General features: G+C 40.6%; 1 protein-coding gene across 4 annotated transcripts; it reads left to right on the top strand.

The window, feature by feature from the left end:
* The first annotated feature begins 1,748 nt into the window (after positions 1-1,748).
* Positions 1,749-24,223, top strand: gripap1 (GRIP1 associated protein 1). Of its 4 annotated transcripts, none has more exons than XM_089006828.1 (29): positions 1,749-2,023; positions 2,519-2,585; positions 2,702-2,763; positions 2,931-2,957; positions 3,375-3,482; positions 3,561-3,723; positions 5,735-5,862; positions 5,947-5,980; positions 6,465-6,535; positions 6,948-6,995; positions 7,063-7,094; positions 7,383-7,430; positions 7,505-7,604; positions 7,694-7,771; positions 7,872-7,964; positions 8,160-8,294; positions 8,547-8,642; positions 9,870-9,980; positions 10,134-10,235; positions 10,299-10,412; positions 11,530-11,607; positions 12,450-12,545; positions 12,659-12,715; positions 14,068-14,167; positions 16,439-16,569; positions 16,652-16,768; positions 16,881-16,974; positions 18,007-18,179; positions 20,600-24,223. In XM_089006828.1, exons 1-29 carry the CDS (start codon positions 1,982-1,984, stop codon positions 20,681-20,683), a joined length of 2,589 nt encoding a protein of 862 aa, XP_088862954.1. In that variant the 5' UTR covers positions 1,749-1,981; the 3' UTR covers positions 20,684-24,223. The 4 variants fall into 4 exon arrangements, with proteins under 4 accessions (XP_088862954.1, XP_088862938.1, XP_088862929.1 ...); XM_089006812.1 differs by having other exon boundaries at positions 6,369-6,535; XM_089006803.1 differs by having other exon boundaries at positions 5,735-5,877; positions 6,369-6,535.
* Positions 24,224-25,497: the final 1,274 nt, after the last annotated feature.

Below are 25,497 nucleotides of genomic sequence, written 5' to 3'. Positions count from 1 at the left end.
AGATTTCGAAATCGGAATAAATTATTCCGATTTCGAAATCTTCGTTCAAACATTGGCTTTATTCAATAAAGAAAACGTTTGATTTGAAAAAAAAAGTTGTTTTTTTTTCTTGGAAAAGTTGTCTACCACCTGGGCGGGGACGTTCTGTAAATTGTACGCCGGGCGTCTGGGCATACATTATTTTCAGACATTATTTCAGGCATTAATATGAATTTAATATGAGTTGTCTGTTCCTCATGATTGGTAAAAAAAAATCCAGCCAAACGATCGGAATGAAAGTCAAATATCCAGGTCTATAGGCGAAGCTACTGCTAGTGAGCCTGCACACTTCTGATTAGCTTGCACGCTTGCTTTCTGCTGTCTCTCACAGAAGTATATTGATGCTAACATTAGCATTGGGTCTTGTCAAAGTGCCGCTGAAATTCACCTGTTTCATTCATGGTATTGTTTCATTGCAAATTAGAATCACGTTTTCCTCTCCACAAAGGCGAATCCTTCCGTCCATTCAACTTGAAGTCTACTCATCATTTTTTTACTCGTCAGGCGTATTTAAAAGGGGGTCTTTACCTGTTTCGACATCAATGGCCATAGGTCAGTATATTCCAATTAAAATTGCGCTTTCCGCCAACTGCCGCCCAAACAGGAAATGAACAGTGAAAAGGCGAGAATATGTACGTATTTAGTTTTATCGGCGAGCCAGATGCAATCATCAAAAGAAAAACCATATATGCCTCGCGAGCCATAGGTTCCCAACACCTGCTCTAACCCTTCCTAGTTTTCCTCACTGCTGAGTGTCTGTAATTCTCCCGTCGCTCCTCTACACCGGATCTTGACCAATCACGTGCGGCATTAACCGAAGGCTGGAGGTGAGGAATAGAGGAAAAAAAAGTTGACTCCCATTTCCGGCTCTTTTTGTTCACTACAGATACTGGCTCGTTTGCGAACGACACATCACTAGTGGGATCAATTACCACTCAGTGTGTGGATGTGGGTGAGAATGTTTGTTGATCTGCGATTGGGTGGTGACCAGTTTAGGGTTTAGTCTACCTGCTGCTACCCTGTTCAGGAATAGGCAGTGTTGAAAATGGATGGATGGTTTGTCATCTGCTCAGAGCAGCAATCTGTGGTTAATTTTGTTGTCGTAGATGTGTGCTGGGCTGTTGTTTGTTTTTAACTTTTGGTACTCAAAGTGGTTCGTTCTGTGACCGCATTAACTAACTTATGAATCGGCATCGGGAGCAATTTAGGCTTTGGTGTCTTGCTCAAGGACACTTCGAGACGGCTGTGCATTGAACCATTGCACCATGTTGTAGTAGCATGCCTATCTTTGGGTACTGTTCTGGTAGCATGTTACTATTATAATTGATAGTATTGTGGTAGTACTGCCCTCCTGCTTATCCTACCATTGTACTGTTGTAGCACTGTTGTGATAGTGTTGCACTACTGTTGTAGTCGTGTTGTGGTATGAATACTATTGTTATACTGTTGGAATAATAGTGTATTACCAGGCAGGGTACCAATATGGGTTTGTTTCAGATGTGTGTAGACACCCAAAGGAAATTGTTTATGAAAGTGAGGACAAATCACTCAAAAGCAGTAAAATGTGGACGGCAGTGGTCATTGTTGTTTGTGTATACCTGTACTGCACTGCTGCTTCCTGAATATGTATGACGTCACCAGCCTTATTATCACTAATGACACACCGGTGAGCACTCCTTGTCTCCATCGTGTTGTACCATAATAAACGGGGCTGTCTTCTTTCAGAAAATGGCCAAATATGTGATTGTTTCGAAGTGAAGGAGACATAGTGAAACCCCCAAATAATGTCACATAGGTTGGCAGGTGAATGCCGGACTTGGGCAGAAACGAACGAGCGAGAGCTCTGTCTCCCGGTCTCCCCTTCATACTATCTCTGTTGCTAGCTCGTCGTTTTCCCCCCTTAGCTTTAGCTTAGCCTAGCGACCCGCTAGCCGCCAGCATCATGTCGCAGGCGCTTTCAGAGGAGGAGTTTCACCGTATGCAGGTAAGAACAACACGACGGCAAGCCCGTCTCACGCCGCGCCGGTTTGCGGTCGACGTTATCCCAAAGCTGCCGGGTGAACGTTTTGTATGCTAACTAATGTTAGCCCCCTAAGGGGTGGCACGACGCCTCTGTAGTTATCTTCGCCTAATTAACCCCGTGACACACGCAAAGCGGCATTCACGTTCTTGTCATTGTTGTTATCGATATAATGTGACAGAGTTCAACGAGGTGGCGTGCGTGGTCAATACTGCCCTCTTTGCTAGCTGTGTCAGCATCTACAAACATCTGCATGACGACAGCAATCAACCCCAAACGTTTTATTATGAGAAAGCAGTCACATATGACACCCGGTTTCGTGCAATGTCACCCAACAAGGGAAGTGTTAAAACGATTTCAGGTTGGGTATTTAAAAAAACTAATTGTACACTAGCTCTACAAAGTAGCTCGATGCTAATCACATGACTTGGCATTACGTGTTTCGTTTGTGTCGCACAGGCTCAGCTCCTGGAGTTGAGGACACAAAACTATCAGCTGTCTGATGAGCTGAGGAAGAACTCGGCTGGTAAACAAAGCTGCTACTTGTCTTTTGGTCATGTGACACGATGATGATGATAATGATGATGATGATGATGATGATGATGATGAAGAATAATGACGCGCCTGCTGTGTATTTTTCAGAGCTGACCTCCTTGCGTCAGAAAAATGTGGCGTTGGAAAGAGATTTTGTCAAAGCACAGAAAGTAACCATTTGTTATTAGTATTATTATTGTTATTCTCCACTGTGCCAAATACAGGGTTTCTTGTTATTATTATAAGATCAGAAAATCTTAACTTGTTTCACAATATAGGAATTATTATTATTATTATTAGTTTGGTTTCATTTTTTTGTGTGCTTTTCTGCCCGCAGGCTTTAAATAAGAGCAAAAGAGCTCAGGTATGTAATCTCTTTGTTACCATGGTTATGAGACCCCACCTCTAGTGGTTGACCTTTGACACTACCATATCGGAATGAACTTGAGCTTTTTGAGTCGGTCATGCCCACAGTTTTGTAATTGTCCGATTTTGAGCTAAGGCGAACGTAGTGTCTTGTCGCGGATTTTCAGATGTCTCGAGGCATCGTAGCCCATGTCGTGAAAGATGGGCGACGACAACAGTAACACGCCACTCACATGGTGTAACAGAAGTTCCACAACAGTCACGCGATACCGCTAAAACAGTAGCACAACAGATGTGCAGCACAACAGATGTGCAGCACAACAGTAGCGTCGACATGATAATACCAGAACACTTGTGTAATATTTCACCCACCAATTAATTAAGGACCCATGAAGTCAAAGTATTCCATCTGCAGGAAGTGGAAGCGCTGTTGAGCGAGAATGAGATGCTTCAGGGGAAACTTCACAGTCAGGAAGAAGATTTTCGACTGCAGAACAGCACGCTCATGGCCGAACTTTCCAAGGTAGCGCCCGAGTCGACTTCAAACGGATGAATGGGATCGGATCTGGATTTGCCATCCCCGTTGTCTGGTCATTTCCAGTTGTGTATGCAAATCGAGCAACTGGAACAAGAAAACCGGCATCTGAAGGCAGAGGGCGGGGACGCAGATTCGCGGCCGAGCCCCTGCACCTCCTCAAGTCTTGCTGATGAAGCGCTGCTGCGCCTCCAGGCTGAGAACGCCACGCTGCTGAAAAAAGTGCAAGGTTGGTTTTTATATATATATTAGTTTAAATTCGTTTTCAGAACAGGGTTTTTATCTATCTATCTATCTATCTATCTATCTATCTATCTATCTATCTATCTATCTATCTATCTATCTATCTATCTATCTATCTATCTATCTATCTATCTATCTATCTATCTATCTATCTATCTATCTATCTATCTATCTATCTATCTATCTATCTATCTATCTATCTATCTATCTATCTATCTATCTATCTATCTATCTATCTATCTATCTGCCTTTCCATCTATCCATCCATCCATCTTTCGTACCGCTTAATCCTCATTAAGGTCGCGGGGGTGCTGGTGCCTATCTCAGCTGTTTTCGGGCACGAGGCGGGGGACACCCTGAATTGGTTGCCAGCCAATCGCAGGGCACAAAAAGACAAACAACAGTTACTCTCACACTCACACCTAAGGACAATTTGGAGTGGTCAATCTGCCTGCCATGCATGTTTTTGGAGTGTGGGAGGAAACCGGAGGACCCGGAGAGAACCCACGTGGGCCCGGGGAGAACATGCAAGCTCCACACAGGGAGGCCTGAGCGGGATGCGAACCGGCGACCTCTGCACTGTGAAGCCGGCGTGCTAACCACTTGACTACCGGTCCACCCTTTATTTATTTATTTATTTATTTGTTTGTTTGTTTGTTTGTTTGTTTGTTTACCGGCTGACTAAATAATTAGTTAACTAAATAATTCACTCATCCACTGCCGTTCCCGAATTTATTTGGGAATTGAAAATATGACGTAGAGCGCCATTCCTGAATTTGTTCGGGTTTTAGTTGTTCTTCCTGTTGTGCCGATTAAGCGCTGGCCAGACATCTGGCAATGTTTTTCACTTCCACAAGGGGGCCGCATTTCTCTTTTTTCCATATTAGCGCATTGTAACCGCTTCAGCTGTTGTTAATGCGCTATATGAATCAATATGTATGTATTGCATTGTAATTTGGACAGCCATCCTCATTTCAAGCCCATATAACTCCAGACCCATATAATTTAGGAATTGACTCTATTTTTTTCTGATGAAAGAAGAGATTCTAAGGTTTCTTACGCTGCTGAATTTTATGTAGTCCTAAAACTCAATATCTGTTGGTCCTGGAATTTGAGTGACAATGACAAAAACCCTGGCACTGGAGTTGAAACATTTTTGCACGTCTGGCAGTGAATGAGTTAACTTCTTTTCCTTTCGGCTTCTCCATTCAAGGGGTCGCCACAGCGAATCAGTGTCCTCCATCTTCAGAGGTTTGATTGGCATGTTTGTTTTGGCCAGGCTTTTACGTCGGATGGCCATCCTGACACAACCCTGTGTATTTGTCCGGGCTTGGGACCGGCACAATAAGACACTGGCTTGTGTCCACTTGTGGCTACAGAACAAGGAATGAGTTAACTACTTATTGTATTTTTTTAATTATTCGTCTAGTTAATTTGCTAAGAAACAATGAATTTGTTCATTAGTTACTAATAATTAATTGGTTGATTAATTGAAATAAAAAAAAATGTTATAATATTTATTTTGGATTTTTTTTTGAGTAATTTATTTTTTTTCTAAAATGCATAATTTTTGTTTCATTTTTAGAATTTGCTTGACTTGTCTGACAGGTTGCTAAAGCGGGCGTCATTTGACACGTGTCGTGTTTTATGTCCTATCAAACTATCTGCGGAATGTGGCTTCAATCCATCTGCCCAAATTTAAATTTCATGTGCTCTGTCACTGTACAATAGAAACTACAAATGAGGGGTCTGGTTTTAACCTGGATGCGCTAAAAATCGGATCTTGGGTGGCGGTCTGGAGAAGGAATAACGGTACGCGGACTTTAAATTACAATAAGTGGAGCGGATAAAATCAATATTAAAGCTAGATGCTCCACAAAATCTAAAATGCCTTATTAGCAAAAATCTTCCGAAATATATTCTGTCTCCTTTCAAGTAACATTCAGCTATGTTTTTGACTCTGGAGGTCCATGTGACTTGTGTCGTTCTCCGTCCAGCTCTTCAGGAGCAGCCGAGATCTGCACTTTCTCAGGGTGACCAAAATGCTACCTCACAGCCAGACCAGTCAGCGAGTGCCAACGGCGTTTCTGATAAAGTCGAGGAGTCCGCAACAGAAATGGGCAGTGTGAGTGGGCAGCAGGTGATTGGCAAGGACGCCGTCTGAGTTAAGTTTCTATGGAGACATTTTTTTTTTCCTTCCATTTTGCAGAACCAAACTCAGCTGGAAAAAACACGGTTACACGGTGAGAACCTTTTGAAGTATTTCAACGATAGCCAAAAGCTGTTGGACTGCACAGTAGTTAGAACCTTGTAGTGATTTCAAATCCACCAGGTGTGCTAAAATGCCACCAGAGTCATCTGCAGTGGCAAAACAAAGCCGCACTATGGCTTCAAGTTGACGACAAACACGATGCTCGATTGTTATCGCGTTGCGATCATTTAAATAACGGAAAAAGATTTCGGGTTATTTGGCTTGACCACAGCACAATCGTGACCACCGTCAATGCCTTTACAAGGCAGACACACTCCATCCCCGACCTCGGAGATGGTGATAATGCTTTATTGTATATCTGGCACACTAACTGTCAGACTGCCCCTGCTGTGTGCGGCGCCCTCCCCATCCCCCTTTAGGCCTGTCAGAGAAGAGCGTAGAGGAGATTGTAGCTAAGCACTCAGCGCTAGGCTGGTCAGCCGCACTGTGTCCAATAACTCACTGCTTTGGAGCAGAGCTGGAGGTCGCCCTGAACACCCAGACGGAGGAGAAGAGGCTGCTGAGGGAGCAACTGCGCCATCTGGAGGTACACACGCACACTTACCGCTCGCTACCTGTCATTCAACTGCCATTGACAGTAGTGATGGGCAAGTGAGGCTTCATGAAGCATTTATAGTTTGTGACTTCTCTAGATGGCACTCTTTGCAAATTTCCCCATTGCGGGACGAATAAAGGTATTCTGATTCTGATTCTTCTGATTGGTTTAAAGATGCAGTGGATTTTGAAGACATTTTCTTTGCACAAACCTTCATATTTAAACCAAGAGCACCATCCGGAGGAGTAAAAAAATATCACAAGCGCTTTGCGAAGCTTCATTTTCCCATTACCAATTGACCCCCCCCCCCTCAAATCAATCATCGTCATGTTCTCATCCTCATGTGAGTAAAGACGATGTCTGTTGTCATGTGACTTCAAGTCTTTATCCAATTGACGTGCAGGTGACCAAACAGGACGAGGTCGCCAAACTGCAGGATGAATTGTCAAAGGTAAATGCTCAGGTGTGCCTCAACCAGTCTTGACGGTTCCTGGACTGACGTAACGTTTGTCTTTCAGCTGTCGGACAAGTTCAGGAAGAAACAAGAGAGGTGAGACGTATTTGTCGCTTTTGAGCCAATGACTGATGTGGGTTTCAATTTTGGGGGTGGGGGCAGCTATGGAGTGGGTATTTGTTGGGTGCTTGAGGTTAAAAAAATGCATGGATTATGGCGTGTATTACTGGCGTTGGGGGCGGTGCTTCATAACCAAGTCACCAAATTTGACTTGCCAAATAGTGTGCTGGTCTATGTATGTGGTGCATACAACGGACACATTATCAAACTAAACTGCACTCATGGGGGGTAGTGATTCTTTCCAATGTTTGTCATTTGTTGCAGTTTCCAGCGTCTTCAGGCAGAGAAGGAAGTCTTGTACAATGACAGCAGGTCAGAGCAACGCATCATTGTGACCACTCCAAAACATGTCCACGGTTTAACATTTGGCAAAAAAATATCTGCAGGACAAAGATTGAAGAGATCAACCAGAGGCACGAGGAGGAGCTCAAGTTGATGAACATTCGAATGCAGAAGCTTCAGTCGGATTTGGCAGCAGCCAATCAGGTGCGAGGGCAATGTCTAACCGTCAACCCGGCCATGTTGTTATCCTGGCGATGCGAAAGGTCACGCAAGTTGTTTGTCCTCCGCGGCAGGTGACAACAGAGTTGAGGGAGAAGTTTCAGTCCAGTGACAAAGAACATCAGCTGGCTGTGAACGCTCTCAAAGATCAGGTCAGCCCACCTTTATTGGGTGTTTTTTCTGTCCCCCCCCAACTCCCACTCACTTGCTCTGCCTTTGTTACTCTATTCTGGTGATGCGCCGACACTGCAGGTAGCAAGTCAGAGCGCAGTGAGTCAGGAGCAGGTGGACAACATCCTGCAGGAGAACGATGCTCTGAGAACTAACTTAGCCGCTCTAGAACAGGTAAACAGCAAGAAGAAACTCAGAAAAACAAATAAATAATAAGCGCCCAGCCCTTGAAAAATACGAGATAAAAATACACGCCAAGATCTCACCGGCGTTTTGCATGTTCCCATCTTCAAGCTCTGTTCCATTCCTGAAGTTCTTCTTCTGCGCAACGGTAAAAATCTCTGAAACCGGTTTAACCGTTGATTGCAGATTCAAACGAGCAAAATGCAGGAGGTCAACTTGCTGCGAGAGCAGCAGGAGGCGCAGGCGGCCGAACTGCAGCAGAGTCGAGCGGAGAAGGAGAAACTTCTGGCCCAGAGGGATGATCTTGATTCCCAGCTGCAGGTGACATAGGCCTTCAATAGACTTTGGATTTGCCTTTATTAGTCTCACAGTGGAGAAATTGACATTTCACAGCAGCAAAATGATGAAAGGAACCGCCGATGCCATTACCGTTTTTGTTATTGGTTATTTTTGCTTTTTTTTTTAGAAATTTTAATTTTAGAAATGTAACGCATTTCAGAGCGCGCACATAACGTTTTCTTGCAACTAAATGAATACAGACTTTCTCTCCTTCCTTGACTGTCCCGCCTGCAGGAGTCAAATTTTGCAAACAGGAAGTTGCTGGAGCAATTAACAGAAGAAGGACAAGAAAAGGAGAAGCTGCTGAGGGAGCTGGAAGAGAGCAAGAAGGTATACACACACAGACACATGCACACGCTCAAGCACATAAGTCAGACGGGTCACCAGGCGGCGTGTCAACTGTTGAACAGAAGGCGTGTCAAACAGATAAACAAATAATTGGATTGATAAAAAAATAATAGGTACATGGATAAACCAATACACAAATAAATACATAAACACAAATTTATGAATAAAAAACAAACACAAATACAGTATATAACTAAATATACAAATAAATACTTAAATAAATAATTCAACATATGAATAAATAAATAAATAAATAAATACATGAATAAAGAAAACAAACAAATACATAACATAAATAAATAATAATACATTTAATTTCTAAGCGCCTTTGAAAACTAAAGGACACGTTAGTCACAAGATTTTTTTTTCGTGTGGGTGAGCAGCGGCAGCCATTCGCGCCAGCGTTCACTCTACAAATAAATACATACATAAAATAAATAAACAAATAATACAAATTAAAAATAATACTTAGTACATAAGAAACTATAAATAAATACATAAATACATCAACCAAATGAAAAGTGAAATGTAAATTTCTCCACTGTGAGACTAATAAAGGCATATCCAATCCAATCCAAATAAATACATTACATAAATACATACATAAAATAAATAAACAAATGATACTAATAAAAATAATACATAGTAAATGTGAAACAATAAATAAATAAATAAATACAGTAAAGTCTCGTTATATCGATATTCAAGGGAGTCCGAAAAAATATCGATATAACCGGGACTATCGATATATCCGACCCTGTTTGCATGTAATTTTCTCCGTGCGTGCATAGAAATAGTATCGATATAACCGGGACTATCGATATATCCGATATCGATATAACGAGACTTTACTGTAAATACAAATGTATGTGCTTTGTCGATCGACCACACCTACCGTTGCACTTGTGCTGTACATACTCACTCAGTGAATATTGGCGATGGGCGGATTTGGTCCACAAGCTATTATGGATTATAAACAAAATACACTGTAAAACAAAGGTAAAAAGGTTTCTTCAGTCATCCTTTTCATCGATGGACCACTCTTGTACGACTGAGATTTTACACAGACGTATTGTAAAACAAAAGTATGTAGACAAAGAGTTGGACTATTCCTTTCATGACAACACTCGAAACACCAGCTGTTTTGTGTATGTGTGTGTGTGTGTGTGTGTGTGTGTGTATCTCTCTGTGATGGATGATTGCATATAGACGGCAGAGAAAAGGAAGGCCATGTTAGATACGATGGCCATTCAGCTAAACCAGGAGACGTCCAACCACAAGGAGGCGCTGTCAGACCTCAAACTAAAGCAGGAGAAGGAGGTGAGAGCTCTGCAGTCCCCATCACGTTTCCTCCAGGAGTGCCCTCGAGACTCGGAAACTCTCCTCCGCAATGCTTTTCATTGTCATAGATTTTACAAAAGAAGTTTTGGCTTATTTCTTCCCATTCTGTTTCCTCACTCTTCGCTCCTGCAGGTCCTCGGCGTGAGGGCCCGCTATGAGAAGGAACTCCGAGGTCTTCACGAGGAGAAAAATCGCTCAGAGGAGGACATCCGGCAACAGCTCCGAGACGAAAAGGTGAACTAGAAGAAGAATGACAAGATTTAAGGGGGATTACAGTGCAATCTTTTGCTGCTTCAGGCTCGCAGCAAAGAGCTGGAGAACCTTCAAGCCAAAGTACAAGAACTCCACAGTCAGCTGCAGTCCATGGAAGAAACCAAAGGATGGTTTGAACGCCGGCTCGACGAGGCCCAGGTGGGTATGGGGCGGAGATTGAATTGAGAAAAGAGACAGACCAGTCAAATACAAACACAGTCACGCAGAAATTCTTGTAAAGCGTAGCTCACGTCAACGCCGGTTAGGCAAATGCATTGATATAGCACAAATCGCAATACGCATCAAAATTTCTATTTATGATAAAATCAATCACGTCTGGCCCACATGTAGAATGAAGACATTGGTCAGTTGCGCTGTTATTTGCGTCTGCCAAGTGCTGTCATCTAGAGGCGCAATTAGAGCAAATTACAGTAAAGTCTCGTTATATCGATATTCAAGGGAGTCCGAAAAAATATCGATATAACCGGGACTATCGATATATCCGATCCTGTTTGCATGTAATTTTCTCCGTGCGTGCATAGAAATAGTATCGATATAACCGGGACTATCGATATATCCGATATCGATATAACGAGACTTTACTGTAGTATATTTGACTTAATGATGATAATAATACATTTCATTTACTGTCAAGGAAACTTTATAGTCTCAGGATGAGCCCCCCCAATTTTGAAAATGGCAATTAAATTATTTTATTGTAAAATGTCGATTTTCTAAATTTAAAAACAATTCTAAAATGGCTATTTTCTAAATAAAAAAATCTACAATAGTAAATTTCAATTATTTTTTTTCTAAAATGGCAACAATCAACAAAAGAATAAAAATATATATCTTTATATTGTAACAAGAATGTTCAGGAAAATGTGAACAAAAAGGAAGTTAAATGAATATTGAATTTTCAATGTCCGTTCAATTTTGATCTGCATGTTTCATATGAACCAAAACAGCTTCATTCTTTTAAAAAGCATTTGGCTTGCTTAATTTTTGCTTAATTTCATGATGTTAAACAATCTAAAACATTTGTTAAGTCATTTTTCCTTGAGCTACACGGACAGTTTGACTTATCTCAACAGGTTTCCATAGCAACCATCTATAAACACAGCTGGTCGATGTGATCAATCAGAATTGAGTCCAAGAGGCACAACATCTAATGACCTCATTTACATAAAAAAATATTTTGTGTGTGTGTGTTGAGACCTTCTCTCGTGTGATATAAACTGACGTTTCTTGTCACTGTGTGCGTGCGTGCGAGCAGCAAAACACGGACAAGTTGACGCTGGACCATCGGGAGGGGATCAAAACTCTACAGGACCAACACATACTTGATCTACAGGTAGAATGGGACTGTGTGTGTGTGTGTGTGTGTGTGTGTGTGTGTGTGTGTGTGTGTGTGTGTGTGTGTGTGTGTGTGTGTGTGTGTGTGTGTGTGTGTGTGTGTGTGTGTGTGTGTGTGTGTGTGTGTGTGTGTGTGTGTGTGTGTGTGTGTGTGTGTGTGTGCGCGTGTGTGTGTGCGTTTGTGTGTGCGTGTGTGTGTGTGTGTGTGTGTGTGTGTGTGTGCACGCGCGCATGTGTGGGTATGTGTGTGTGTGTGTGCAGTGCCTGTAATAGGTAAATCACTAAAGTTTTTATATGCATGATGTAATATGATCTATGATTTCAATTATGAATGAAATATTTTGGGCATTCGATCCCGGCTCCGGCCTTTCTTTTTGAAGTTTGCATGTCCTCCCCCGTGCTTGTGTGGGTTTTCTCCAGGTATGTTGCTATCTAGCAAGCTTCAGTGTCGAAACTTAAAAATATTTTTTTTTAGATTTTAGGTGTAGAATATTCTCTTTTTTCCCCCTCTCTTTAAAAAGTGTCAAATACAATTATTCGAGGTTCTTCTTGGCCTGCGTTGGTTTTCTGCAAGTATTCCGATTTCATCATATTCCAAAAACATGCACGACGAGTTAAAAAAACGTTCTAAATTGTCCCCTGACGTGATTGTAATCGTGGACGGTTGATGCTCGACTTATGTCTCCCCTTGGGATGGGCTAGCAACCTGTTCAGGGTGTCCCCGGGTTCGAAAATGCATGGCGCATTGACGCAAATGCACCGGTTATGCAAATCAGGAAGAAGGACAAACCCTGTTTCCCGACATTGAGAGCTGCTTGTTGTCATGCGTGCTCATCTCAGGCGAAGCAGGCAGAGGCGGAAGTGGTCCACGGGCAGCTGGTGGAAATCCAGAATCAGCGAGATGAACACTATGGCGCCATCGTCAAACTCAAGCAGGTCAGTGTATTCATTATCACTTTATTGTTGTATCTTGAAACATTCGGGCAATACCGTGCCAAATCTGTCTAAATAAAACCGTTTACCCGAGACATCGTCTTGCGTTTCCGCAGGAAATCAAAGACACCGTGGATGGGCAGCGAATTTTAGAGAAGAAAGGAAGCGCAGCGGTGAGCCTTTCTTTGTGTAAGAGTTAACATGCACGCGCTCGTGCGTGTGATAAGACGGATGAGAGACAGCCAAAAGCGTCACCACAGAGGAAAAAAAAGGCACATCCTTTTGTTTGGACTGAGATGATGCGCTTCACTATTTTTCCTGCCTTTTGTTGTAACAGGCTTAGAGCAAAATTGAGTACATGCATTTTTTTTGGTTTGTTTTTATCCCTTTAAATTCCACACGTAAACAAACACCGATTCACACTCACAATCGCACCGAATGAAGGATTTAGTGTGTTTTGGGAATGCGGTATTGGGCTGTGTGGAAAAAAAAAGTGAAATGCTGGGAATACGTTATGGAGGTACTGCAGGTTACTGTATTTTCCAGTGTAAAAGGCGCACCCATAATCTTTCATTTTCTTCTAAAGGTGACCCTGCGCCTTATATGTGAAGTCATATTGAGCCACAACAGGTCTCACAACTACTGTCAGTAGCCACCGACTCCACCCCCCCACCCCCACACTAAGTAGAATAAGTAGTGCACAGTGCATACTAGGATAAATAAAACAGCATTTCGTTTCAATAATCTCTTAAAATTACTTTACGTTTTTTTTCCAATTTTGCCATAATTTTCAGATTCTTGGAACAATGAAAAGAAATTGAAAATTTGGCTTTTTTTTTTGCTCATTTTTGAAAATGCTAAGACTTAAATTTATATAAAACAGCATTTAATAATCTCTTAAAATTACTTTGTCAGGGAGAATTTTTTTCTCAATTTCGCCACAATTTTCCATTTTGGGCACAATGATCAGAAATAGAAAATGTTGCGTTTTTTTTGCTTGTTTTTGTATTTAGTGTTTAAAAAAATATCTAAAAATTTTAAGGCCAATATATATACACGTATATATATATATATATATATATATATATATATATATATATATATATATATATATATATATATATATATATATATATATATATATATATATATATATATATATAAAACAGCGTTTCATTTTCGTAATCTCTTAAAATTACTTTGCAGGGTGGATTTTTTTCTCAGATTTGCCATAATTATCCGTTTTTGGCACAATGATTGTAAATTTAGTCCTTTTTGCTTGTTTTTGTATTTAGTGTCTAAAGAAAAACAAACAAAATTAGTTTATTTCTGAACATTGTAAGGCCAAAATATATATAAAATGGCATTTCATTTCAATAATCTCTTAAAATGACTTTGCCAGGTGGAATTTTTGTCTCTATTTTGCCATAGCAAAAAAAGTCAATATTTGCCGATTTATTTTAGTGTGTGTGTGTGTGTGTGTGTGTGTGTGTGTGTGTGTGTGCGTGCGTGCGCACCTTTCTAGTTGAAGGACTTAAAGAGGCAGTTGCAGCTGGAAAGGAAGCGAGCAGACAAATTGCAAGAGAGACTTCAAGAAATCCTAACTAACAGCAAGAGCAGAACAGGTACAACTCTAAGCACCTTGCAATCGCTTAAAAAAAAACCAAAAAGCGAACTACCGCCCACACCTCTTTTTTCCACAACAAATCCTTGAAAGGATGTCCAAACATCGCCGTGCTGCGCCAACGTTGTCTGATGGCTGCAGACAAAAAAAACAAGCTTTTGCCCAAAACAAGACCCAAATCTCCAACTTTCCGTTCAGGTTCTTTTGGAGGTGGATACTGTGATGACAGTCATGTCCTCCTAATTGAGAATTAACCTTTCAAACTATTTTTTTTATTAGAGCCCTCTTGAGTGAGAATTCTGGACTTGGCCAGGTACACTTTGTGAAGTTTGTGTGTGTGTCTGTTTCTTGAGTTAAGAAAGAATCCAAAAGCTCAGCAGGATTATGTCAACTCATCAGGAGCTTCTGGTCCTCACTCTGTAACCTTCTCCTAAATATTTCATCCAGCGCTTTGATTCCCTCTACTACAAACACATACACACACAAAGAGTACGATGTATAATCTATAAGGACAGTTAAATATTTAAAGAGCATTTCTGGACATAGGATAAAGCTGACAATCAGAAATCTGAAGTTGGTCGTGTGCCCAACCAAGATGGCCGATGCTGATTTCTATTCTTAGAAGAATTAAATTCTAACAGTCGTTTTTTTTTTTTGTACAGCTAAACCTCGCTTTTTTTAACGAAATCTCTGTTCTTGAACCAATTCGGTTTTTCGACCAAACAATTAGTGTGCCACACGACCCCCCTCCGCTTCCTAATATGTCACTTCCTTGTGTCGCATCTCATTGAGCCAGATGCGTTATCCTAGTGTAGCGTTCCATTGTGAGCAGGCGTGTTTGTATTATTTAATCATGATTAAAAAAAGCAGACATTGATTGAACCCAGGTTTGACTGTAATTTTATTTTTTTCTGTTTGACTTAACAGAGACGAATGTGCAAACAGTTGTCAGCTTGTAATCAGAGGGACCCCTTCCTCTTCAAACGGGGGCATTTCTGTTGTGAAAGGTGCAAGGGATCTTTGTGTGGTAAAATGGATGTGTGTACCTTTAAAAGGGCGTGTCTTGGTTGTAAAGGGGTGTGTCTTCATCCAAAATAGCCCTATTTTTCAAAATGTAATATTCATTGGAAGGAAGGAGGCACTGAAGCGGCCTTTGTGTATTGACTTGAGAGTACAGACGGCCCCTGGCGTCTGCAATGTCACCTAATGGCCAATTTTTAAAAAACCTTTGCTTGAAAATGCGCTTATTTCTGGATTGTGGCACATTTTGTGCACTTTCTGCCATGTTTTCAAGATGGCGGCTCACTGCTATCCTCCTTTCCTGAAGAATGTAATGACTCTGTCTCACAATGGACAAATTCCCAATTTACACCAGCAAAGTTACAAAAGGAAGAAAGTAGAAGAACAAAAAGTATCAGAGCTACTGTAATTACAAAATAGTGCAACATGTGTGTGCTCAAGGGAGGAAAAAAAAGCACATCTCATCACATCGTGGCATTTTGATGTCAATGCAATTCCCACCCAGTCGATCAAGAACCAAAAGAGAGGAACGCAAATAAAGCCACCTCCATTCGCGCGGTAAGTGAAAATGTCACTTTTTACGGCCCCATAGAGTAAACATGACAATTTTTAGAGTTGGGCAGAGAAGCGGCCTTTTGCTCTCTGAAGCCCACCCGGAGCATTTAGATCAGGGGTCTTAAACTTAATTGACCCGGGGGCCGCTGGAGGCAGAGTCTGGGTGAGGCTGGGCCGCATCAGGATTTCCACAAGAAAAGCACAGATAAAACATTCCAATGTTGTCAAAATCTGTATTTTTATCATACAAAAAAATGAATTAAATGAATAAATAAAAAAATGAATAAAAAATAAATTAACCAGCAATAAATAAATCAAATGATTATAATATCATAAGGCAGATACAGACGACTGAAAAAAAACACAGGAAAACTAATTATTATAATAAAGTTTCAAATGTCTGTATTCACAGTTCTTTAACCTTTAACTTTCTTAACATAAATAAAATATTGAACATGAACTGTCCAAAACATGGCTTCTATTGCCTACCTGTTCAGCTCCACACACAAGTTTCATTCATATCAATCATGCGGGCCGCACTAACATTAATCTTTCATATCAAGGCGGGCCGCAAAATATTCTTTCGGGGGCCGCATTTGGCCCGCGGGCCGCGTGTTTGAGACCACTGGTTTAGATAGACGCCAACGACAATCTAACGTTGCTATTTTGACAAAAAAGCCACTTCTTCTTCCCGCAGGTCTGGAGGAGCTGGTCTTGTCTGAGATCAACAGCCCCAGTCGCACCCAGCAGACGGGAGACTCGTCATCGGTCTCGTCCTTCTCCTACCGAGACGTGATGAAGGAGAACCAAGGCGGCAGTCAGAGCAAGGTGGATGGCGGTGAAACTGACTGGCGATTGGCGAGCAACGGGATCCACGGGCATAATTTATTCCCTCTGTCGTTGTCGCCAGTCGGGAGGAGGAAGTCCTCAGTGTCAGCGTGCCGCCGAGCTGTCCGACGACGAACTGGGTGAACTCTTCCAGAGGCTCGCTGAGGTCCAGCAGGAGAAATGGATGCTGGAGGAGAAGGTCCGTTCCACTGATCGCTGGTTTCGCCGCCGTTTTGAGCAAAACGGACCTGGCCTCATCTCGTTGGACGCTGGCCCTGTCACGTGACCGCCCACCGCCGTAATATTGACAGGTGAAACATTTGGAGGTGAGCTGCTCGTCCATGGCGGAGGACATCTGCAGGAAGAGCGCCATTATCGAGACTTACGTCATGGACAGCCGCATAGGTGAGCGCAGGCCAACACACAGACAATCTCGCTTCAAATGCAGACGGAAAATAATTCGCTTTACGATTCGTTCCTCATGAATCAAAATGAACACGATCACTAAACCAAATAACTATTGTTCTGTTTTTCCCAAATAGCAAAATTAAATCAAATTGTTGTAATAGTGTCAATTAATTTATTTCAAAACATTGTTTATTTCCAATTATTATATTTTATTAACTTTTCTAAGATTGATTAACAGCTCACCTAAATTCAACAAATCAAACAGATGATTTGCCGAATGAAAAAAGGATGATTGACTTCCTTTTTGTTTCACTATTCATCAACCAATTATTATGCATAAAAATATACATCATAAAATAAATAAAAATAATAATTAAAAAAATGTCTTTGTAGAAACCAACATATTAATTTTGTTTTATTTATTAAATGTCAACCAAGCATTAAAGAGACTATTTAATTGCATTCATATCTATTTATTCATTTCTAGACATTTATGTTTGTACTTATTTATCTATCTATCTATTGATTTATGTATTTATTTTTAAAATTCTATGGTAGTATGGAATTGTGTTTGTATTATTTTCCATAATTTAATTCACCACTTCAATTAATTATGAATGGTGTAAAATAACAAAAAGAATAATTTAATGATCTAATTTTGTTGTTCGCTGTAAATGAAGTCACCGTTTAAATTGTGCAAAAAAATCATACAGATAAAGACTTAAAATGTCACTGTTGAAACCACTATATTAATTTAATTTTATTTATTAAAAGTCAACCAAGCATTGCAAAAAGTCTATTTAAATGCATTAATTTTTGTAATATTATTTGTTAATATTTATTTATTTATTGTATTTTTTTAAAGCACTAAAAATTAATTATGAATACTAATAAAAAAAAAAAATTATTTGTTCTTTATTTATTTGCAGTAAACCAAGTAACAATTGAATTGTTTAAAAATATCTTCTAAAAAAACAATATGTTTTTTCTTTTACCTGTTTGCGTCTCCTCTTTCACCGGTGCACCCAGACGTTTCAGGTGGAGCGGTGGGCGCTCACGGAGCGGCTCAGGTTGACCGAGGAGGTCTGAGTTCCGTCTTGAGGGACCTTGTCAAATCCGGGGACGAGAACCTCCGTGAGATGAACAAGAAGCTGCAGAATATGCTGGAGGAGCAGCTGACTAAGAACATGCACCTTCACAAGGTAAAACCCAACACGTGCTTGCGCAGACAATTTCCATATTCAATTTCCTAATGTTAGCATTTTGAACTCTGTGCTCTTGTGAACCTCCTGGTTTTTAACTCATATTATATAGGTCAGGTGATTTTCATCTATGAACTACACTTGCCATCAATATTCTGAAACTGTTTTAAAACATTAAATTAGGTACAATTTTCATTTATCTTAATACATTTTCTCTGATTCACCTGATTTTTTTTTTTATATAAACTGACTGATCTAACTGTGTAATCTTCATTTTATTTATCTATTTTGAGATACGCACTGTGAGGGCGATGTGCTAATCGGTCATCACAAGACTTTTACTGAGCGAGTTGCTTGTTCTGTAGCCACAAAGGGACATAAGTCTTCTTGTGCCGGTCCCAAGCCCGGATAAATACAGAGGGTTGTGTCAGGAAGGGCATCCGACGGAAAAGCTTGGCCAAAACAAACATGCGTATCATACCTCTGAAGATGGAGGTTACTGATTCGCTGTGGCGACCCCCTGAAGGGAAAAGCTGAAAGGAAAAGATGATTGTCATTAGGTGCAGTCATGACTTCCATTTTACTTTTCAAGAACAGGACAGTTCAGTTGTATTTAACTTTAAAGGACAACCGACATCATTTTTTTGTTTCCTAACTGACATCAGAAAAACGTTTTATAGCATCTAAAATACCCAAAACACGCAGGCTGATATTTTTAGTCAAATGAAGAACACCAATAAAAATGACTTAAAGTGTCCCAAAACTACTTCAAAATGACCTCAGAAAGTTTCAGTTTCCGAAGGTCCCGCCCCCTTGTTCGTGACGTCACGCCAAGATGTCTTGCCTTGCTCGAGAATCAAAACAATGGCTTCAGATTCGGAGAAGATGCTTTCTTGTTACTCATCCAGTTATGAATATGATTCAAGTAGTTCTGAAGAGGAAAGCAGAAATGTTTGCAATCGATTAAAGGAGTCCTCCCAGATCAATTCAAGCCGTCAATGACAGCAATGCAGCACCCAAAAAATGCAGAAGATGGCGCCCAAGCTCCGTTGGAAATTGGCAGATTTGTCTGCTGGGAATTTGTGTCTGTGAATATCAAATAGCTGTCTTGGTGCAAACACAACGATTCACCATCACGTTATTTGTGTTTTCCTTCTAATTTTGCCATTAACACGGATCAACACGAAGTTTTCAGACCAAACAAAGTACAGCAAAATGCATTGTGTGTCGCTTTCTCGGTCAGGGGCGTTCCCTCCGTGACGTAACGTCAGAAATCATCACCAACTCAAAAACACGACTTCATGAATATTCGGCGCGAGTCTTAAAACGTAAAATGTAGCTATATGCCGTGGAATCTTTGTAAAATACGCTCAGTAGAAGTCATTTGAAGTGATTTGACAAATTATGGACACAACTTTTCTAAGGGCGTCGGTTGTCCTTTAACAACATTGTCTCTTTGAAGATTTTTTTTTATTTACGTGTGACACTTTTTAATCATTCTTCAATGTGTATTTCTATTTCCTTTGGGCAGTCTTCATTATATCTCCACACATAATGGTACGATAATTACAGCTTATTTATTTATCTCTTCATTTATTTATTTATTTTTAACACAGGACGGTAGATATTTTTACTTTTCACTTAGATTATGTTTTAATTTTAACTGTACTTTCTCTTTTTCTAAGAATAACCAAAGTTATTTTTGATATATTATTCTTGATATAATATGTTCGATGCATTGCTCGTCCAAACACAGTGTCCCGATTTATATGGCATTTATTATTCAACGTAGGTCAAAGATGTTTTGCAAATCATTCCTTTTGAACTCTATGGTGGCAAATAATAATATTAAAGTGCTCAGGAATAAGCTCTCATGTTTCTGACCCTTTAGGCCAGGGGTGTCAAAGTCATTTTTTGCCTCTCGAGGGCCGTTATGAATTTGGGGAACCCATTAGAATGTTTAAATCCCTTCAAATATTACATATAGAGCACACAGCAAATTAATAAATAACTCCAAGAATAATGACTTTTATTGTGGTTGACATCCAAAAATATGACAATTTGGCTCAGATTTTAGCAATCATCATGGAATTTAACAAGTTTGATTTGCTTTCGCGGGCCGAAAAAAATGATGTGGCGGGCCGGATTTGGCCCGCGGGCCTTGACTTTGACACCTGTGCTTCAGGCCGACTCTCTTTTTTATTTTAATGTTGATCATTATGACGGTACTGTACTTGGAGAGCTGCTAAGTGTTTTTGAGGTGGTTAAAAAAAAATCACTGTGGTTTCGAGTCCATTTCCTGGACGACACACCCAGCCCCCTCCTCATCTGCTATGGAGAGTTTTTCATCACCCCCACGCCCGCGCTCCTCCCAACAGATGAAAAACAAGACATTTTGGTCCGTCTGTCTTCTATTCTAGGACATGGAGGTTTTGTCCCAGGAATTAGTCCGTCTCAGTAAAGAACCGGCTCCTGATTGCCATTCGGCTGAGACTACATCTTGAGTCATCTGTCCATTGCTCAAATATCTTATTCACCTCAGATGGAAGACCGGGTTGGACGAGCACCCGCAACGGATGTCTTGTTTAAGACGGTGGTTCCCAACCAGCATGTGCCGAGGGATGTTAGAGAGATGTCTTTCAGGGTCTGGCGGGAAATGTTCATATTTCACAAAATTGGCCAGAGAATGATTGATTTGGAACAAATCTTCCCATCGTCGATCATCTATCGAAGCTCTTGACTTGTAATTGATAGAACAGATCATCTTGATAAATGTTATACGGCAGAAAATATATCATTGACATATTGTCGACACTTTTTGGGACATTTCTGTTGGCTGTTTTTTTTTTCTTTTTTTTTTTCAAAATGCGTGCCCTGGCTCAATCAAGGTTGGGAATCACTGATTTAGGCCATTTGGGCGACGTTTAAATGCTGGAATGTCTCCATTAATCCATCCATCCAAATCATGCAGGGAACAGTAGTATAACATGTTGTCATATTTAATGAATGTACCATCGTTGAATAATCACCCCCCCAAAAAAAACTTGCGGAATTAAGTTCCACTGGGAACCGAGAACAACCCGCTGACCTCCGTTGCAAATAATTACCGTTGTACAGAACCCCTCCCCACTGCTCCCCTGCAATATATGAATAATTCCTGTTTTGAGATATCTGATGTGTACGGTCCGATCACTTCAGGGCTCCGTGCTGTGTCGGCTTGTGTCGGTTTGCGCTGGCTCCGACGTTGCGTCACAATCAACGACTTTTGCTTTGTGGCCGCAACTCTTTGCCAGAACGTGTGTTGCACTTTCTTTGCTTCTAAACAAAGCTTCTCATGAATGTGACTGTGATATGAAAATATATTAGCTCATTCACTGCCATTCCCGAATTTATTTGGGAATTGAAAAGCATAACGTGGAGCGCTATTCCCGGATTTGTTCAGGTTTTGTTTTTAGTTGCATGGGGCGGGGGGTGCCGTTCAAGCGCTGGTCAGACCTCTGGCAAAGACGTCTTGCATTGCTTGTGAATCAAAACAATGGCTTCAGATTCGGAGAATATGCTTTCTTGTTACACATCCAGTTATGAATATGATTCAAATAGTTCTGAAGAGCAAAGCATACATGTTTGCAATCGATTAAATAATTTATTTGGACCATTTTGAGGCAACATTGGGGGACAATCTCTCACAAAAAAAAGAGGCACAAAATGGCGACATCCTGTGGCCACCTCCGTTTCCACAGGCTGATAAATTCTTAAATGGCGCTTGGACGCCCTCTGGCGGCTTTTGGGTGCAACACGATGTCCCCAGACCAAACAACTACAGCAAAATACATTGACGTGATGGAAGGACAATGCGACAATGCGTCCTTTTCACGGTCAGTGGGTGGTCCTTTCGTGACGTCACATACGGAGTCGTCACCAACTCAAAAACAAGACTTCCTGAATATTCAGCATGAGTCTTAAAACGTAAAATATAGCTATATGCGGTGGGATCTTATTAAAATACGCTCAGTAGAAGTCATTTGAAGTGATTTTACAAATTATGGACACAACGTGTCCGGGGACGTCGGTTGTCCTTTAATGTAGTCCTAAAACTCAATATTATGCGTGTCCTGGAATTTGAGTGAAAATGACAAAAACCCTGGCACTGGAGTGGACACATTTTTGCACATTGTCTGGCAGTGAATGAGTTAATAAGAATTTAAAAAAATATATATATATTATACGTCTTGAAACTGTAACTCGTGTACCCCTGTAACTCAAAGTCTTTAATTTTTGTTGGGCTCAGTCTATGTCCTGCTTACTGTATCGGATCTTATTGATATAAAAAAACAAAAATTGATTGCTAGCCATCACTCAACACTACATTGTCCATTGAGAGTCCATTTCCTGGACCCTCAATGGCTTCAGTTTTTGGTTCTGTCTTGTTTCCTTGGGGTCCGGGGATCTACCTCCGCCCCCGGGGCCTCGGAAAAAAATCATCTCAAATGAAATAGGAAATACGGTGATACCTTCGCTTACGAACTTAATTGGTTCCCAGACAGAGTGTGTAAGGCGAAAAGTGTGTATCCCAAACATTAATTTCCCATAGGAAACCATTAAAATGAGAATAATCCGTTCCCAGGTCCCCATAAAACATAATTTTGTCCTTTCTAATTTTCTAAGCCTTAAAACTACACAAAATATACCTTATTTCATGTATAATAAATGTGCTATGGTATTATAATTAAAGAAATAAACTGTACTCTAGAATAAATTCATTTTATTTATATTTGTGATGGTCGTTGATGGCTTGATGCAATGGATACCTTTTTACATAAAGTGTGTCAAGGAGCTCTGGGCTGTACATCTTGGAAGTTGTGATATTGCAACAGCAACAGATGCAAGCAGACACACTAGAAACATCATGAATAGCTGCTTACCTTGTTTGTCTTTTCATTTCAAATTGAACTGATGGCTAGTGCGGGTTATTTGTGGAGCCTGATTGATGGGAATTTTAGCCTATCAAAGTTGAAACACGTCCATATTTCACTGTTTTCTATCCATTTTGTCACTCTCTGTCTTCTGCCTGTCTCTTTAATTTTTAAACCACCTCACTGCAACGTTTTTGACCAATCACGTGGCTTTAACCGACGACTGGGGGCGTGGAGTATAGGACAAAAAAAATGTCGGCAGCCATTTTCTTTTTTGGAGAATGGCTTCACTGGCTCTCTGTCTATAAACCCCCCCCTCCCTCGCTGCTGCGTTCTTGACCAATCACGTGGCTTTAATCGACGACAGGGGGTGGGGAATAGAGGACCAAAACAAGCCGGCTGCCATTTTATTTGAGGAGAACGGGCTTGTTCGCGAACAACACATCGCTCATTGCTGCAGCTCCCAAAAAATAGTTTGTATGCCAAGGTAAAATGTTCAGAAATTTAACATTCATAAACCAAAAAGTTTGTAAGCCAAGGGGTTCGTAAACCGAGGCATCACTGTATATGATTTCCACCAAAACCAAATAAAGCGAGTGGAAAATCACATTTGTACTTTTGCTTCGTTGCTTACAAGCAGCTAACATGACCCTTTTTTTTTTGGGGGGGATGGGCGCAGTTTGTCTGGTATCCGACAATTTTGACCATAGAAAGTGAGTTTGGTGGATTTTTTTTTTTTTTTTTTTTTGAATGCATCCTGTTTTTTTTTTGTTGACAAATTAAAATCTTTTTCCCGTGATACCGGCTGCGATTGCAAATCAAAAGGAAACCCAGCTAGGAAATTTTTTATGCAAACGCATTAAGGAATCTGCATCGATGATGTTCACGGGGTTTTGCAAGCCACAGATAGACGTGCGAGTTTCTTTATTTATTTATTATTATTTGTTTTTCTGTGTGCATTGATCAAGCCTGTATCATTTGGAAGTACGTCTTCAATTCTGCTTGTGAAGTATTGAATAGGTGTTTGGGAATAAGAAGGTCTCTCTCGGACACACCCATTTTTTCATGTGCAATTTGAACAGGTTTCTTTTGGCTTTACTCAAAACAAGAAAAATAAAATGGTTAATGCTCGTTGTTCTCCCTTTCTGTGATTTGTTAGATTTCGTCCAGTTTGACGCACAGTTTTTTAAACTGCGCTTTAGTCGTTCCATAAGCCCATAAAAATCAATGAAATATTCTCAATGCGCTCTCAATATGTACTGCGGTGTATTATTAAAGTATTTATTTAACAATTTCTATCACAATTTATTTGTTTGTTATTTTTACGCACATTGCGTGGTGAGATTTGGTCAAAACACGTACGTGAACACAATTCTTAACATAGCTCAGTGTGTCTTTTATCTCAGAGTCCGCAGAGAAACAACGTCGCGTCAAAATGTCTGACGTTTATTTATTTATTTATTTTGCTGGACACTGCGTCTTTAGCGCTCCAAGATTTCTTGGTCACTTTACAAGAAAAAAATTACTATGGAGAATTAGAAAACATGTTTTTTTTAATCTTGGTTATCATTGAAAACATCGTTGTTGTCGTAATATTTTACCAACTGAGCAAGATCTTCCGATCAATTTGAAGGAAAAAGTTTCTTCTATAACGCGGACTGTTACTCCGCCCCCTCTGTACATCGCTTTCGGTGTAAAAAGTCACAAAGTTTGGCAACAGGAGTCTGCGGGGAGGCGACATTAATTAACCATCAGCGTTCTGCCGAGAGCGTGCGATATTGCGGAGGTGAGCGGTGCGCCTGGCCTGGCGGCATCCGATTGGCTGAGGGTTAATTGGGTGCGCTCTTAATTAAAGCCAAGCTCGTGTACGTCGTGATGTTGTTAACCTTTACAACTTTCAAACCATGTCAACTTTTTTTTAAATGACAACCGACACCATTTTTTTGTTTCCGAACTGACATCAGAAAAACGTTTTATAGCATCGAAAATACCCAAAACACGCAGGCTGATATTTTTAGTGAAATGCAAAACACCAATAAAAATGACTAAGTGTGCTAAAACTGCAACAAATTGAGCTGCGAATTGGGGATTTTCAGAAAGTCCCGCCCCTAATTCGTGACGTCACGCCAAGACAATGGCTTCAGATTCGGAGAAGATGCTTTCTTGTGACTCATCCAGTTATGAATATGATTCAAACAGTTCTGAGCATAAATGTTTGCAATCGATTAAAGGAGTCCTACCATGTCAATTTGAGGTGTCAGGACTCCAATGTAGAGTCTCAGAAAATGCACAAGATGGCGCCCAAGCCCCTTTGGAAATGGGCTGATTTGTCTGCTTGGAATGTGTGTCAACTAGTATCAAATAGTAGTCTTGGTGCAACACACAACGATTCACCATCGCGTTAT

Source organism: Hippocampus bargibanti, linkage group LG01 (genome assembly GCF_051943395.1).
Source record: "Hippocampus bargibanti isolate YZ-2025 linkage group LG01, ASM5194339v1, whole genome shotgun sequence".
NCBI classification, from domain to species: Eukaryota; Metazoa; Chordata; class Actinopteri; order Syngnathiformes; family Syngnathidae; genus Hippocampus; species Hippocampus bargibanti.
This window is presented reverse-complemented; position numbering and strand designations above follow the sequence as displayed.